Source organism: Bos indicus, chromosome 26 (assembly GCF_029378745.1).
Source record: "Bos indicus isolate NIAB-ARS_2022 breed Sahiwal x Tharparkar chromosome 26, NIAB-ARS_B.indTharparkar_mat_pri_1.0, whole genome shotgun sequence".
Taxonomy (NCBI): domain Eukaryota; kingdom Metazoa; phylum Chordata; class Mammalia; order Artiodactyla; family Bovidae; genus Bos; species Bos indicus.
This window is the reverse complement of record NC_091785.1, coordinates 36,544,871-36,560,340: the sequence shown is the minus strand read 5'-3', so window position 1 is coordinate 36,560,340 and position 15,470 is coordinate 36,544,871. Positions and strand designations below refer to the sequence as shown.

Genomic DNA, 15,470 nt, shown 5'->3' with positions numbered 1-15,470 from the left:
TGGTGAGCAAACAGCCCAACCAGACAACTTTCCATATGGCTAGGAAAGCCCGTCATTCATCTTTGAGCCTTTTCCTGTTTAAAGAGTTTAAAATAGGCTGGACGGTTAATATAGGCGGTACCCTTAGCATCCCTCTCAACCCATTACAGTCTCACCTACTTTTACAGCCCAGCGCAGACCTACAGAGAAATCAGTTCAGTTCAATTCAGTCGCTCAGTCGTGTCCAACTCTTTGCAACCCCATGGACTGCAGCAAGCCGGGCTTCCCTGTCCATCACCAACTCCTGGAGCTTACTCAAACTCATGTCCATCGAGTTGGTGATGCCATCCAACTGTATCATCCTCTGTCATCCCCTTCTCCTACCTTCAATCTTTCCCAGAATCAGTGTCCTTTCCAAGGAGTCAGTTCTTCACATCAGGTGGCCAAAGTATTGGAGCTTCAGCATCAGTCCTTCCAATGAATATTCAGGACCGATTTCTTTTGGGATTGACTGGTTTGATCTCCTTGCAGTCCGAGATTGCCATCTTGACCTCCTGTCAGAAAGTGAAAGTCACTGTCATGTCTGACTCTTTGTGACCCCATGGACTATACAGTCCATGGAATTCTCCAGGCAAGAATACTGGAGTGGGCAGCCATTCCCTTCTCTAGGGAATCTTCCCAACTCAGGGATCAAACCCAGGTCTCCTACACTGCAGGTGGATTCTTTACCAGCTGAACCACCAGGGAAGCCCTCAAGGAAATAAAACATCAAAAAAATAAACACAAAAAAAGACACAAACAGAAAATGACTGTTTTACTAGCAATCCTACTGGACATATATCCAGAAAAGATGAAAGTATACATGCAAATTAAAAAAGATACATGCACCCCAAGGTTCATAGGAGCATTATTTATTATACAGTAACAAAGACATGGAAGTAACCTAAATGTCCATTGACTAGATGAATGGGTAAAGAAGATGTGGTACAAATAAAAATGGAATACTACTCAGCCATTAAAAAGAATGAAATAATGTCATTTGCAGCAACATGGACGGACCTAGAGATTGTTGTATTAGTGAAGTAAATCAAAGACAAATATCATATATCACATATGTGTAGAATCTGAAAAATGATGCAAATGAACTTCTCTATAAAACAGAAGTAGATCCACAGACATAGAAAACATACTTATGGTTACCAAAGGGGAAAGGGTTGGGGAGGGATAAATTAGGAGTTTGGGATTAATAGACACTGTGCTGTGCTATGCTTAGTCGCTCAGTCATGTCTGACTCTTTGCAACCCTGTGGACTGTAGCCCGCCAGGCCCCTCTGTCCATGGGGATTCTCCAGGCAAAAATACCAGAGTGGGTTGCCATGCCCTCCTCCAGGGGATCTTCCCAATCCAGGGATCAAACTCAAGTCTCCCATATTGCAGGGGGATTCTTTACTATCTGAGCCACCAGGAACGCCCAAGAATACTGGAATGGGTAACCTAACCCTTTTCCAGGGGATCTTCCTGTCCCAGGAATCAAACTAGGGTATCCTGCATTGCAGGCGGATTCTTTACCAGCTGAGCCACCAAGGAAGCCTTTAACAGACACTACTATGTATAAAATGGAAGAAAACAGGACCTATGTATAACACAGGGAATTTTATTCAGCATCTTATAATAACCTATAATGGAAAAGAATTTGAAGTATATATATATCTACATACATATGTATGTATCTATCTACATATATCTATCTACATATGTAGATATATATATACGTATATATGTATGTATATATTTCTGAGGTAGCTCAGTGGTGAAGAATCTGCCAGCCAAGCTGGAGACATGGGTTCAATCCCTGGGTCAGGAAGATCCCCTGGAGAAGGAAATGGCAACCCACTCCAGTATTCTTGCTTGAGAAATCCCATGGACAGAGGATCCTGGAGGGCTACAGTCCTTGAGGTCACAAGAGTCGGACATGACTTGGTGACTAAAACGCCAGCACCAGGTTTGAGTTCAGATTTGTCTGGGGAATGTGGGAGCAGGAGGGGAGGGGCAGGTGGCGTGAGCATTGATCAGAGGTCTTTTGTCTTCATGGACCTGATTGAGACCTCTGATGCTTCTACCCATGCTGTTTATCCAGGTGGGTCTCACTGATTTTTTTTTTTAAGTATAGTTGATTTGCAATGTTATGCCAGTCTCTGCTGTACAGCAAAGTTATACACATCTATACATTAAAAAATATATATTCTTTTCCATTATGATTTGTCCCAGGAGACTGGACATAGTCCCGTGTGCAGTGCAGCAGGACCTTATTGTTTATCCATTCTAAATGTAATAGTTTGCATCTACCACCCTTAAACTCCCAGTCCATCCCTTGTCCTCTCCCTCTTCCCCTTGTCAACCACGGGTCTGATCTCTGTGTCTGTGAGCCTGTTTCTGTGTGTAGATAGGTTTTACATTAACTGAAAGTTAAGGGCAGCACCATTCTTGCTAGGTCATGTTGCTCATACCCTTCCCAGCCTGCCAGGAAACCCCTGACGATGTGCTGGGCTTGCAGTAAGGTGAGTGAGTGACAACTCTGATAACAAATGCCACCAGCTGCTAAACATTCCTGTAGGCCAGGCACTGTTCAGATCCGAGACCAAAAGTAACAATTTTGTTAAGACCTTTCTTGGCCTTTAGCGTCAACACAGACCCGGGTCTGGGTGCAGAGTTTGTCTCTGCTCCTTTCTAGCAGTGGTCAGTCATCACAGAGATACTGAACACATCTAGGCCTTAGTTTGCCATCTGTAGAGAACGGGCTGTGCCTACCTTTTCCAGACAGGATTCTCAAATGGGTTCATGGAGATGAGGTATGGAAGGAGCTTAACAAGATTGACATGGCAGAGGAAGCTGTCAGGAAGTGGAGCTCTGAGAAAACGATCAATCCTCCCAACAATGATATGAGCTTACTCTTATCCCCATTGTGCAGATAAGGAATCTGAGGCCTGAGAGGTGGTCACTTGCCCTACATCACAGGACTAGGAAGTGACCAAAGGCCTCAGATCTGCCCGCCTCTACCCGCAGCCACATCCAGTGAATGAAGGAGCTGGTTAGCTCCCTGTTTGCTGAAAATTCAGACAACGGATTCTTGTTCCTGATGCTGGTTAGGTTCAGGGGACTGCAGAATAGACGCCCCAAAAGTTCGTGGTCAAGAAATCTGGATTTTCAGCGAAGCCGCGGGAGGACCAGTTCTGCCTACTTGACCTGCTGCATTTTCTCTGGCTTCAGGAGCTGAGCGACCAGGCGGGTTCAGAGTTCGAGAACTCTGATGTCAGATGGGTCATCACAGTGCCTGCCATCTGGAAGCAGCCGGCCAAGCAGTTCATGAGACAAGCTGCCTACCAGGTGAGTGCGGGGCTGGGGGCAGGTGGGGGCCCAAGATGTACATGGTGCTGGCTGTCACCCCACTCAGCTGTCCCCCAGCATTCAGAGGCCTCCTCAGGAGGCAGCGAGAGGTCACCCACAGCCAGGAGGTCAAGAGCCTTCTCTTTCCTCAGCTTCCTCCCTGGCAAGGATAAGGGGTCTGATGGACAAGGGGAGGGGCTGGCATTGGTTTTCTTTCTGGCTTTATTCATTTCCAGGTCTTGTTGTCAAGGCCTGTCTCTCTGAGGTCAAGGGCTGCCTCTCTGAGTAGGTAGCGGGGGAGTGTAGGGAGAAGCCCCTTACAGTAAGGAGGTCAAGGGGGATGCCAGGCTCCAGGGCAGGGGGTGTGTTGTCCTCTGGGCTTTGGCACCTTGGGCAGTAGGAACACCAGCAGCACCAACGGCCAGCCCATCCTTCATGGGTGCTGGAGGGCATCACTGGGGCCACAACCCTAACCCTAACCCTCGTGGCCTCCACCCCTCACACTTGCAGACAACTTGTGCCATGGAGGGGCTCCCATGAGGGGCTGACTTCATGGTGGGAGTGGCCAGCCATACTGACCTGCTATTATGATCCCGGGACAGAGTGGGATCCTTTTGTGCTTAGTCCCCTAGGTTAATAAATGTGTGCTTACCCTGGGAGTCAGCTTCCAGAACCTTCCACCTGAGCAGGCTGGGGAACATTACCCATGTCCTCTGCCATGCCTCCTGGAGTTAGCTGCCCTTCCCAGGAGACGCACCTCTAATGCTGAGTGTGTGGCCACAGACTCAAAGGAAAGGATGGACCTTTCCTTTCAAAAACCTCAACTGAATCCACCCTGAGCACTAACCCTGGAGAAGGAAATGGCAACCTACTCCAGTATTCTTGCCTGGAAAATCACATGGACTTCCCTGATGGCTCAGACAGTAAAGCATCTGCCTACAATGTGGGAGACCTGGGTTCAAATCCTGGGTCAGGAAGATCTCCTGGAGAAGGAAATGGCAACCCACTCTAGTATTCTTGCCTTGGAAATCCCATAGACAGAGGAGCCTAGTAGGCTATAGTCCATGGGGTCTGAAAGAGTCGGACACGACTGAGCGACTAACACACACACACACTGAGGACCAGTCAGATGGGCCTGGGCGTACCTTAAATTGTCCTCCATGCCTGGGCTTTACTCCAGTTCAGGGAAGGACAGTGTCCCCTCCTTACCCCACCCCTGATCCGCTCCTTCCCTCCACTGCCCCAGCCTGTCTCCTCTGCTCTCCCTTTCCTCTGTTCAGCGTGAGAATCTGGTTCAGTCTATGCATCTGCCAAAAATAGATTTGTTTTTATAGGGACAAGGAAAGCGGGTAGAAGTTCCAGAAACAGACAACTTCTTTAAAAAGGAAGAGATCCAAGTGCAGTTTCACTGCCCACGGGAGCCCTGGGCATCAGGGAGCTCTTCCTAGGTGTCAGCCCTCAGGCAGAGTCCAAGGATCCAGAGACGGGACCCGGGGACCCAGGTGTCTGCTGAGACACACTGTCCAGGGGCCTGAGTTTTCCCAGGAAGGATCCTCAAGATTCATCGTTTGGACTTTTTTCATTTTCCAGCCCTCAGGAAGACTTCAGCAACAAACATGTGACCTGGAAACGGGACAGTTCTTATTTTTAGCCTGAAAAAGTAAGAGGTGCAGAGACTGGTAGATTCATCAGGGCTGTGGAGTCCTGGGCCAGCTCTTTAAGGGATGCCTCTCTGGGTGGGTAGCTGGGGAGTGTAGGGAAAGACCCCTTACACTGAGGAGGCTAAGGGGGAAGCCAGGCTGGGGTGGATGGGGTGTCCTCTGGGCTTTGGCACCTCGGGCAGTAGGAGGGCCAGCAGTTCCTGGGCAGGGCCCAGGTGACAAGCGTGGATGGAAGGGATGGGAGGATTTGCTTCCTGAGGCCAGGAGACGCCCTGCCAGTGGATCTGTCCTCTCCTTACCGGGTAACGTTTGTCCTGGCCACTGTGTGTGCAGCTTAATTTGGGGCTCTTTTTGATACTTGTGTTCAGTTTACAGTCACTGGATGGATTTGAAGATGGCAGGGACCAATTGTTCATTCATTCTTTGTTCACTGTTTCATTTATTCATTAAACAAGCCTGTGCTAGCAGCCTGCTTTTCCAGGATGCAGTAGGTGCTCAGGGGCCCTGCTCTCAAATTGCTCACATCCAAGTGGCTCACTGAAGCCATTTGTACTTCTGGGAAAGGGTCTGTAACATGTTAGGGGCACCCTCTTTAGCATATCTTCTGGAAGAGTCTTCAGGATAAAGTGAATGGAGTTTGCTACTCTCCCAAGTTAGCATTTCTCCAACTCTTCCTTCCTCACCTCCCATTTATTATACAGAGTGAGAATGGTGGCTGTTAATCTTCTTATGTGTCAGCTTGACTGGGCTTCAGGGTATCCAAATATTTGGTCAAATATCATTCCAAGTATTGCCATGAGGGTGTTTCTGGATGAGATTAACATTTTATATTGATTGACTAAATAGACCAGATTGCCCTCTCTAAGGTGGGTGGGTCTCATCCAATCAGTTGAAGGCCTGATTTTGAACAAAAGGCTGAACCTTCCTAGATAGAGTAAGAGGGTATTCCTCCTGCCTGCCTGCCTTCAAACTGGGACATTGTTTCCCCTGCTTTTGGCCTCTAACTGGACTCTTGCTTGGTCTTGAGCCTGCTGGCAAGGGAATTATACTGTCTGCCCTCCAGAGCCTCCAGCTTGCCGACTGAAGTCTTAGGATTTGTCAGTCTTCCACAATCATGTGAGCCAACTCCTTATAATAATCCCCTTTCTACATATACAAACATTCTACTGATTCTGTTTCTCTGAAGAAATCTGACACATACAAAACCTGAGCAAAAAGGATAGTTCCTGGCCCACCCAGCTTCTGAGACCTGAGCCTTCCCAGCAGCCCTTCCACCAGAAGCCCGGCCCACCGGCCTGGCTTCACGCAGATGAGCAGGCAGGGTGAGCAGGATGGTTTTCCATCAAGGCAGCTGGGAAACTGGTCAGCCCACCCTGCTTGCATGTGGCAAATGGAGCCCCTCCTTCCAGGCTCCTGGGTGCAAGTTCATGGCATTGTCATGTGGCTGAATGTCAACCTCCCATCAGCCTGGTGGAGGAGGAAGAGGCCTGGATGAAGAGAGAGACAGAAGCAATCCTGGGGAGAAGCAGGCCTGCAAGGGGGGTGGGCCTGGGGCTTGAACTTGAAGGTCTGTGATTCACAGCCAGTGAGGGCTGCCCAGCACTTGACATGGGGGCAGCTTCATCTGTGAATCCCCCCAAACCCCTCTTGTGTCAAGTGATTGCTGAAGAAGTGGGTTAAAGCTCCATCTTTTATGATCCACCTTCTTGGGGCAGCTTTAGACCCTTTAAGAGCATTCACTGGAAAGATGGCAACAGAAAGAACAGCTGATGCCTCTTCTGAGGCCCTCAGAAAAGAGCTAGAATAGGAGACAGTTCCACTGTGTCCTGCATGAATCATGCATAGGAAGTAGTGTAGTGTATTTCTAGATGAATTTTGCTTAAAATGTGTAACTCTCATAGGTTCCAGAAACCTGTTAAATAAATTATATTGCCATACCCATGATGATCTCATCTAACACAGAGCTTGCATTTGCCTCCCTTTCTGAACAAGCAGTGAAAGATAATCACATCAAGAAAGAAACCCAACCCGGCACTCAGAAGCCCTGTGGCTGTAGCTCTTTGCAGGTCGATCGATGCCAGGCCAGCCAAGCACTCAACTAGGCTGGGCCTTTTACGCAGCTGTGGACACAGCCCCTTGGCAGATTTTCCTGGCTGACTGCAGGGCCAAGGAGCAGAGAAGTCGGGGTGGTAACCGCCCTCGTCCTTGGCCTCCCTGGAGTGTGGTTTTCTCACCCCGCCGCCCCTCCCAGTGGAGCTTGTGACCAGGAAACTGAGCTCTAAAAACTAATACTACGACTGAGCTGTTGCTGGCCCAGATGCGGAGAGTCAGATGGAGGAGACTGCTCTTGGTTCAGAGGCTTTCTGACTGTAGAATCCTCAGGTCATGCCTGCAAAGCTCTCTTGAGAGGGGCCCGAGGATCGCAGAAAGCCTAGCTGGAGGGATGGGCGATTCATTCATCTGGCAGCTGCCCTCTCAGCACCTACTGTGAGCTTTAGGGCCAGAAGACCTGACAGCTGCCCTTGGAAAACACCCCTTCTTGCAGGAGAAGTTAGACAGGTCTGCACGGATCGACGGTGGGAGGCAGAACATGCCACGTGCTGGGCCGGGGGCTGTGCAGAGGGAGAGCTCACACTGAACAGAACCGTGGCCTTGGGATACCAGCTCCAGGGGTAGGGTTACTGGAAGCGGAGAGTGAGCTCTTCCGTCCTGGCTGACCCTGAACTGATCCCAGGCAAAGACCCCCGGGGTCTCTTGTAGCCCCTAGGCCAGGGGGCTTCTGCTGAGGACAGGGAGTGGTTTTATAGACAAACTAAGCTTGCATTTCAGGGCACGGGCATCCTTCTGCTCAGAGAGAAAGACATCTGGGTTTGCAAGAGGCTGGCGGAGATATCTGCATTTCCTCCTTTACTCAGAGTCTCCCGGCAGCTCCGAGAAGCCTCCTGGGGAGATGGAATCTGTGTAGAGACAGCTGTCTTCTCTGGCTTCTCTCTCCGCTCTGCCTGTGGCCTCCCTGAGCATTGGCTGGTGGGGACATGGCGCCTCGGTCTTGCTGGGGAGCAGGGACGGGGGCTGGTTCAAGCAGAGGAGTGTGGTTACTTGGTCCTGGGCCTCCCAGACACTGCCGGGCCACCCCCCACCCCTGACCTTGCCTTTTCCTCCCCTCTGGTTTGGGGTCCTCTTCACCTCCGCTTCCATCTGCATCTTTACCCAGGTATCGTGGGGAACTCCTTACGGAAATGGGTCAAAGCTTTTGCTGTGGAGCTGAGCCCAGTCCAGCTGGGGAGGGACAGATGAATGGTCCCCTGAGGGGTGCAGCCCCGGCTCTTTGGGGGCAGATTCGGATCAGTCTGCTAGTCTTTTACATCTTCAGGATGTGGGAGCATCCCGGTGGGAGGTGGTCTCAGTCAAACACCAAGGGACCCTCGGACGCCCTTGAATTGTATCATTCTACTCAAGACCCCTCACTCCTCTGGACTTGATGTGATTTTCCATGGATGTTTCACATGTAAGTTAGCCTATTCAGAATTTCTGGGAAGGCCTGGAGAGGAATGAAGGTGTCTGTCTTCTCTGTTCCTTTGTCCCCTGCAGTCCCCATTGCCCCAGACAGGCCCTGGACCCAGCTATTCTCACCAGCCATGTAGGCACCGCCTGGCTGTACCGAGAGACAGGAACGTGCCTTTCCTCCTTGACACCAAGTCCTGGGCGCCCTCTGCTCTGCCCTCCGCAGCCTCCTCCTATCCTGAGCTTTGCAGGAGAGGCTTGTGTATCCCGGGCCCGCTGTTGTTGTTCATCTTTCCTTCTTCCTCAGTCCACGTGGTGGGAGCCGGGCCTGTGAGCTCCTGGTCTAGAAGGGTCTTGGCTTTATGAGGATGGAAGAACCAGGCCACGAGCACTGTGCGGTAGACAGGGCTCCTCCTGCTGTCACTCTGGAGTTTTTCTTCTGGGATCCTGGGGAGAAAGGTTCAGAGGTTTCCCTGTTCCTGGCAGCACTTGCCGTGGGTAACCCATGGCGTCTTTCATCAGGCACCTTAACCCTCGGCTGCCTTTTTACTGAGGATGTCTGATGAGATCCTGTGAGAAAGTGAAGCTGGGGGAGGGGGCACTTTAATCCCTTGGACCAGAATCTTGGCACACACCTGCGTCAATCACCCACTGACCTGTGTAAGCTCAGGGCAGACCTGGCCTCTTCAACCTGGGGGCCCGGCTGATGGGCAACAGATCCTGCTTGTGTGGTTGGGCTCAACTGAAGCAGGAAGGAGGCAGGTTCCCGTGGAGGGTGAAGCCACGTATGGTTCCATCTGGTTTTGTGAAGGACAGTCTTCCAGAAGGGTTCTTCCCTTGGCAGACATTTAGTTTTGGCAAAGTAGAGACTTTGTCACCTGCCGGCTAAGGGTATCTGAGACCTAATTGATTGGTTCATTTGGGATAATACGGTTATTCGGGAGAACAGATGGCAGCAGGTATAGGCAGTCCTGTCCCAGACTAAATGAGTGGAGGTCGCACCTTCAAACCAGTTCAGGAGGGGAGTGTTAGGGGCACCCAGGAGTTCTGTCAAAGCATGGAGGCCTGGGCCCCACTTCAGTAACTGGAGTTACTAAGAACAGGAGAGCTCAGAACCAGTTCTAGAGCTAGTCTGTGGGGCCTGGGCTGGCTCTCACTTCTGTTGGCTACCCTGGAGCCTAAGACTGTCCCAGTTTGGGCACTGAGAGATCAGTGTCCCAGGAAACCCAGGACAGTTGGTGACCCTACCTCTCCAAGCCTTGGTTTCTTTCTGCATAAAGTGAAGGAGTTGGATAAAAGGTATCTGCAATTTCTAACCTCAACTCCCCTCCCTTCCTTGCCCAATAATTGACCCTCCAAAGCCCCTTCTGCTCATGACCCTAGGCTGGCTCTTCCCCATGGGTCATTTACGAGTGTGATGTTAGGCAGACCCTGGCTGACAAGATGAGCCTGGGGGCCTTCTTCTGGGGCCTGGGGAGAACTGGGGGCCTTCTCCAAAGTGGATATTGCACCCAGGGAACATCCCGGGTTCCCTCGGAAATGGCAGCAAAGACAGCAAACACAGCGGTGCCAGAACGAGCTAGTTTTAGTTTCCCGTCATGTTGGCAACCAAGGGCATCCATACGCATGGGCAGCTTCAGCAAGCAAGCACACCTCGTGCTCCAGGTCAAGGCCAAGCCGGTCTGTGTCTCTGCGCAGCCTCAGAGGGGTGTTCCCGAAGCCCCCTGGCTGCCCTTCGAGAGGCCTGGAGGGGTTGTGGCTGGAGCGAGCCAGGCGTCACGGGGCAGACGCACATCTGCTGTGAACAGGAGAGGGGCTTTGCACAGGATAACTGCCAGTGGGCTTTTCCCCGCATCTACGACCTGAGGACCCTGTGGATTCCAGGGTGAGGGTGAGGGGCTTTCTCCTGGAGCCCCCTTGGTGCTCCGGAGTTAACAGGTCAGATGCCCACATAGCAGATTCAGATTCTCGCACAGCTGAGGCCCGGAGATGGTCTTTCTGTTTCCTAGGCCACCAACCATTGGTGTTTGCTAGGCCTCGGTCCTACCATTTAGTTCTGGAGCCGGAAACAGTCCATGATCGCCCTTCCATCCGGGGTTGGTTTTCTAAGTTTTGAGTCCTTTGCCCCTTTGGGCTTCTCAACTGTGGACCAAGCGGGCCAAACATGCAGGCGGCCTTGAGGCTCACAAAGCCTGACACTTGCCAAGAATACTTGTACGCTGACAACCGACTCCAGTACTCTTGCCTGGAAAATCCCATGGACAGGGGAGCCTGGCTGGCTGCAGTCCATGGGGTCGCAAAGAGTTGGACACGACTGAGCGACTTCACTTTCACTTTCTTTCCTTTGCCCAGTCTGGGATGTTTGGGTACCTGGCTTAGGGTTCAGCACCCAGTCACCCCTGATTTTAGGCTCTGCAGGGGCCTGTGGAGGGAGTTTCCCCAACAAGCAGAGGATGAGTGCCCGTTCCTTGGGGGTGCTCACACCCAAGGTAGGGGTGTCCACAGAGGGGTCCCAGCCTTGCCTTCTGTCTTCCAGGCAGGCCTGGCCTCCCCAGAGAACTCGGAGCAGCTCATCATTGCCCTGGAGCCCGAGGCAGCCTCCATCTACTGCCGGAAGCTGCGGCTGCACCAGATGACCGATCTGAGCAGCAAGGCCGCGGTCAACGGGTACAGCTCCAGTGACACAGTAGGAGCTGGGTTTGCACAGGGTACCTGCTCTCTCTCTCCCCTCCCCGCTGGCCCCTCTCCCCTCCCCGCTGGCCCCTCTCCGGCCCCCTGCATGTGTCTCTGCCTCAGAGTTTGCAAAGGCCGTCAGGAGCCCTCAAGATGCCAGGAGACCTCAAGATGCTTCTGGAGGAGGCTGGAGTTAAGTACCTCTGTGCTCAGCTCCCCCCTCCCCCAACCTGGCCCCTCCAAGGACACTGTAAACTCAGCAGTGGCTACCCCTGTTCATCACCCACCCTAGTGCCTAAGAGGAGGACCCTTCTCTCCCAAGAACGTGAGAGCAGTCCAAGAGTGGCTCTTGGCCATGCATTTTACTCGGCTTTTAAGTCTTTCCTATTAACTGATTCTTAATCTAATTCTACTGGCCTGTTATTAATGCCTCCATTAAGACTGTTGATTTATTGCTGACTCATTCATTGGGGCCACTTTGTATGTGATGTGCTCATTGTGAATCTTAACTATAAACCTGGCGAGAGTTGAAGCTAGAGGTGAAAAGGGTGGACTTTCCCTGAGGGGTTGACGCTCATTTAACTGTGGGAAGGAGCATTGCCCAGGGAAACCCAGGTTGGGCATTTTCAGGGCCTTTTTTCTCTCCAATATTGGGTTGGCCAAAAATTCTGTGACAATTTGTGGAAAAACCTGATATTGACCTATATGCAAGTTGCTCACAAGCTTACTGCTCAGAACTGTTTCCCTGGAATGTAGGGCTGTCCAGGGCCATGGTGTCTGCAGATACCCTGGGCCAGTTAGAGCCACGTGGGTGAACACAGATGCTAAGGAGCTGTGGGGGATGGCACTGTGCACCCCAGCTCTGAGCTCTCTGCCCAAGTGAGGACTTCAAGGGCAACCCCCGCTGCCACCCCCCCGCCCCCCCCCGCCCCCCCACTGCCATCACTGCAGCCCACTTCCATCCTGCCCTGGAAGGCCCAGGTCCTGGAGGAGGACAGGGATGACATGAGTGAGGACTGTCACCAGTTAGTCCCGAGCTTTCCTTGATCCTCAGCTTGAAGGCTGTTTCTGCACTGCCTGGGACACTGGGCCCCAGGCTCACCCTTGGCGGGCACACATTCCTGTCCAGACAGGGCTCTCTTCCTCTTTACAAGGTGACTCTGCCCCAGCGGCCATGCTTTTCATTTTTAACCTAGGATGGAGGAGTCTGTGAACCTGAGCGATGAGACAGTGGCAGGAAGTTCACTTGTCACCAGGCTGCTGCCCTCTCAGCCTGCCAGGGCCATGTGTTCGCCGCCTGGATCTGATTCACCCAGAACGAACGGAAACAGGCTTCCCTCCAAGTCTCGGGGCTCGAGTTGCCTTTTTCTCACAAGGCTAGCCTCACTGCTGACTAAACCCAATGCATTCACATTTTAAATATTCAGGATCATTGTTTTAATTGGAAAAAAGAGGAATGTCTGACTGGGCTATTTCATATACTGATCCTTACTCAATTGTTCATAGACAGCCGCTCATGCCAGAATTAGCTGATTGAGCACAGCTCTCCTTGAGACTTCTTAAGCACAACATTCACATAGGAGGACCCGTTAGAATGCCTGCCTTTCCCAGGAGCTCAGGAGTTTTTGCCTCTCTTTCCTTTAATGTATCCTATCATGCCCACACTGCTCCATGTCTGTGCCCTGTGCCTGGTGGAATTTGCTGTTTTCTGTGCTCAGAGCAGTGTCTTTGGTTTTTGAAATCCTCATGTTGTTGGCTACCACCCCTCAGAGGGTCAGTGAGGCAGGGGTTCCATCTTAACCTTGCTTTTTGCTGAGAACCTCCCTCCCAGAAGGACAGAGTGCTGTGTGGGAAGGCCTGGCAGAGTGCTTAATCAGGGGGTACCCAGGATGGCATCAGTAGCCTGAGCCCCCCCACCTCGGGCCATTCTCTGCCCTCTGATGCCCCTCCCTGATAGACTCTGTCTCCAGCACTGCAGGGTTTACTGTTGGTATTATTCGACTCCAAAAGGACTTAACGATATTAGTAAAGGCTACATTTTTCACAATCTTGGGCATATTTGCCTGAAAAACAGGATTTTCTGAGTGCTCAGAACATGTTTTATTAGCCTCACTTGGCCGTTTTTTACACATGCCATTTTCTTGGCCACCTAGGCTGTTTTGGAAAGTCAGTCCCCACTGCAAAGTGTTCAATGTAAGTTCATCTGGAGCTGGGCATAGGAGAGAAGCCCTGAGTCCTGGGACCCCCCACCACCCCAAGCCTGCCGGAGCTCTTTAATCAGGGACGGCCTGAGGAGCTTAAGGCTGGCCCGATCTTGATGTTTGTCATTCTAATCCCCAGAGGAGATGCAGCCTTGTGAACACTGTGCTCCTTGCTGAAGGAAGCTGGAGGGTCAAGGGTCCTTTATTGGATAACAAGCAGCAGATGGATTTGTAGGGCTGAGGGACTAAAGATTTGGTGGGGCACAGAGTGGTGGATTAGAGCCTTTGTCTGTAAAACCAGGATTGCTCTGAACTGTTCATGGTGGGGGTCATTTGTTGAGTTCACTGTCTCATACTTGGTGCTTTGCCTTCCTCATCACCTACTGTGTGCCTGGTGTTACAGTGGGTGCTGACAACAAATCAGAGGGCCAGTCCCTGCTCAGCCTGCGTGGAGCTTGGGCCAGGTAGTATCATCCCATTTTATGGATGAGGGAACTGAAGCCGAGAAAGGTTAAGTGATTTGCCCCAATTCCCATCGTGCCTGTGCTCTGGTGCTTCCCAGGCTCCCTCTCACAGCATCTTTCCCTCCTCTTAACATTCCTATTCAGCGTTTTCAGACTTCACTCTAAATTGTTAAGTCTCAAAGGCAGGGGGTCCACCGTCTGAGGGTTCATTTCAGGCTGCAAGACAGAGTTGTGGGAACGCCAAGTCCCTTGACCTCCCTGACCTGGTTTCCTCATCTGAGCACAGGACGATGATTTGGGCCCTGTCCGTCTCAAGGGGCTGTCGGGAGCCAGCGGGAGATTAAATACCCATGCAAGGCATCACAGCCACTGAGTACCCCAGCCACCCCTAGGTTGTCCCACATTGTGCGGGAAAAAGGCGGCGCCGGCTTCGCTAGGTTCAGCCGCGCCACCTTGTGGCGGAAGAGCATATCGACTTCAACTGAGTCTGGAAAGGGCTCCAGGCCGGTTTATCCCAGACCCAGATAGGAAAACATACCCCGCATTCCATGTATCAGACCAAGTTCCTTGATGTGAAATTATTTAACCAAGCGCACTGCAGGCCATTTGGCAGACAGCTTCCTCCCTAGGGCAGCAGAGCCAGGAAACTGACCTATTTTATTTCCATTCCCCTGAAACGGTTCCTGGAGGAAGGGAATCTCACCACGGTGAGCTTTTCAGCAGGGCACTGGCTAGCTCCAGGCAGATGAATAGATGGAGGCCGGTGGAAATAGCTCCTTGCTGTGGAAGAGCTGGCTTTGTCATTCCCCATGTTGTATTTATGTAATCATTCTGATCAAGATCACCAAATGTTCTGTTCCCAAACCTCCCATGCTCTCTCACCTCCACTGACTAAAGGGACTGCGGCTCTTTCATGCTTTCTCACCCGTTGTTATTTTCTTTCTGTTGGCCACTAGCTAAGGAACACATACGACGTAATCGGCAGAGTCGGACCTTTCTGGTGGAGAATGTCATAGGAGAAATCTGGTCTGAGCTGGAGGAAGGTAGTGTCCTTGAATGTCCTTTGCCCCTGCTGGCGTGTGTGTGTGTGTGTGTGTGTGTGTGTGTGTGTGTGTGTGTGTGTGTGTTGGCAAAAATGCATTCCTATTTGTTCTTTTTACACTTTTGGAAAATGTTCCAAATCGGTTTTACAGACCTGCTTGCCCAGGGAGAGCTCTTTTTGGAGCTGTAATTTTGCATGTTCTAAAACCATATAGGCTCTTCAGAACAAAAATAGGAGCTGGAACTCACCAGTTCCAGGGTAAGCCTTGTGTTATAAACAGCAGGTCATTCGATGGTGCTGTTACCTTGGCAGGAAGTTGTCAATTTGTACATGCCAGGTTTGCGGTGTCGTGTGACATGAATGCTTTAGTCTTAAAGATTCATTCGTCTGTGTTCACAGTCCATGCTAACTGGCATTTCTGGGCAGACATTATCTCATTCTCTTTAGTCATGAATAACTCGCTGTGCTCCTAATTAGCAAAACCATTGTACTAATGGGTGTTGGTGGAGCTTAGCTGGGTACCCCGTCATCACCTGCCAGATTGTTCCAGGACACAGTGGACA

The 15,470-nt window shown here is 51.3% G+C and overlaps 1 protein-coding gene across 2 annotated transcripts in view; it reads left to right on the top strand.

Moving 5' to 3' along the window:
- Positions 1–15,470, top strand: part of HSPA12A (heat shock protein family A (Hsp70) member 12A) — a 174,956-nt gene that overhangs the window by 152,208 nt on the left and 7,278 nt on the right. For both annotated transcript variants that reach the window (XM_070780909.1, XM_019952881.2), the window contains 3 exons: positions 3,246–3,362; positions 11,064–11,235; positions 14,822–14,908. In XM_070780909.1, the coding sequence (XP_070637010.1) occupies positions 3,246–3,362; positions 11,064–11,235; positions 14,822–14,908 (376 nt within the window). The remainder of the gene's footprint in view (positions 1–3,245; positions 3,363–11,063; positions 11,236–14,821; positions 14,909–15,470) is intronic.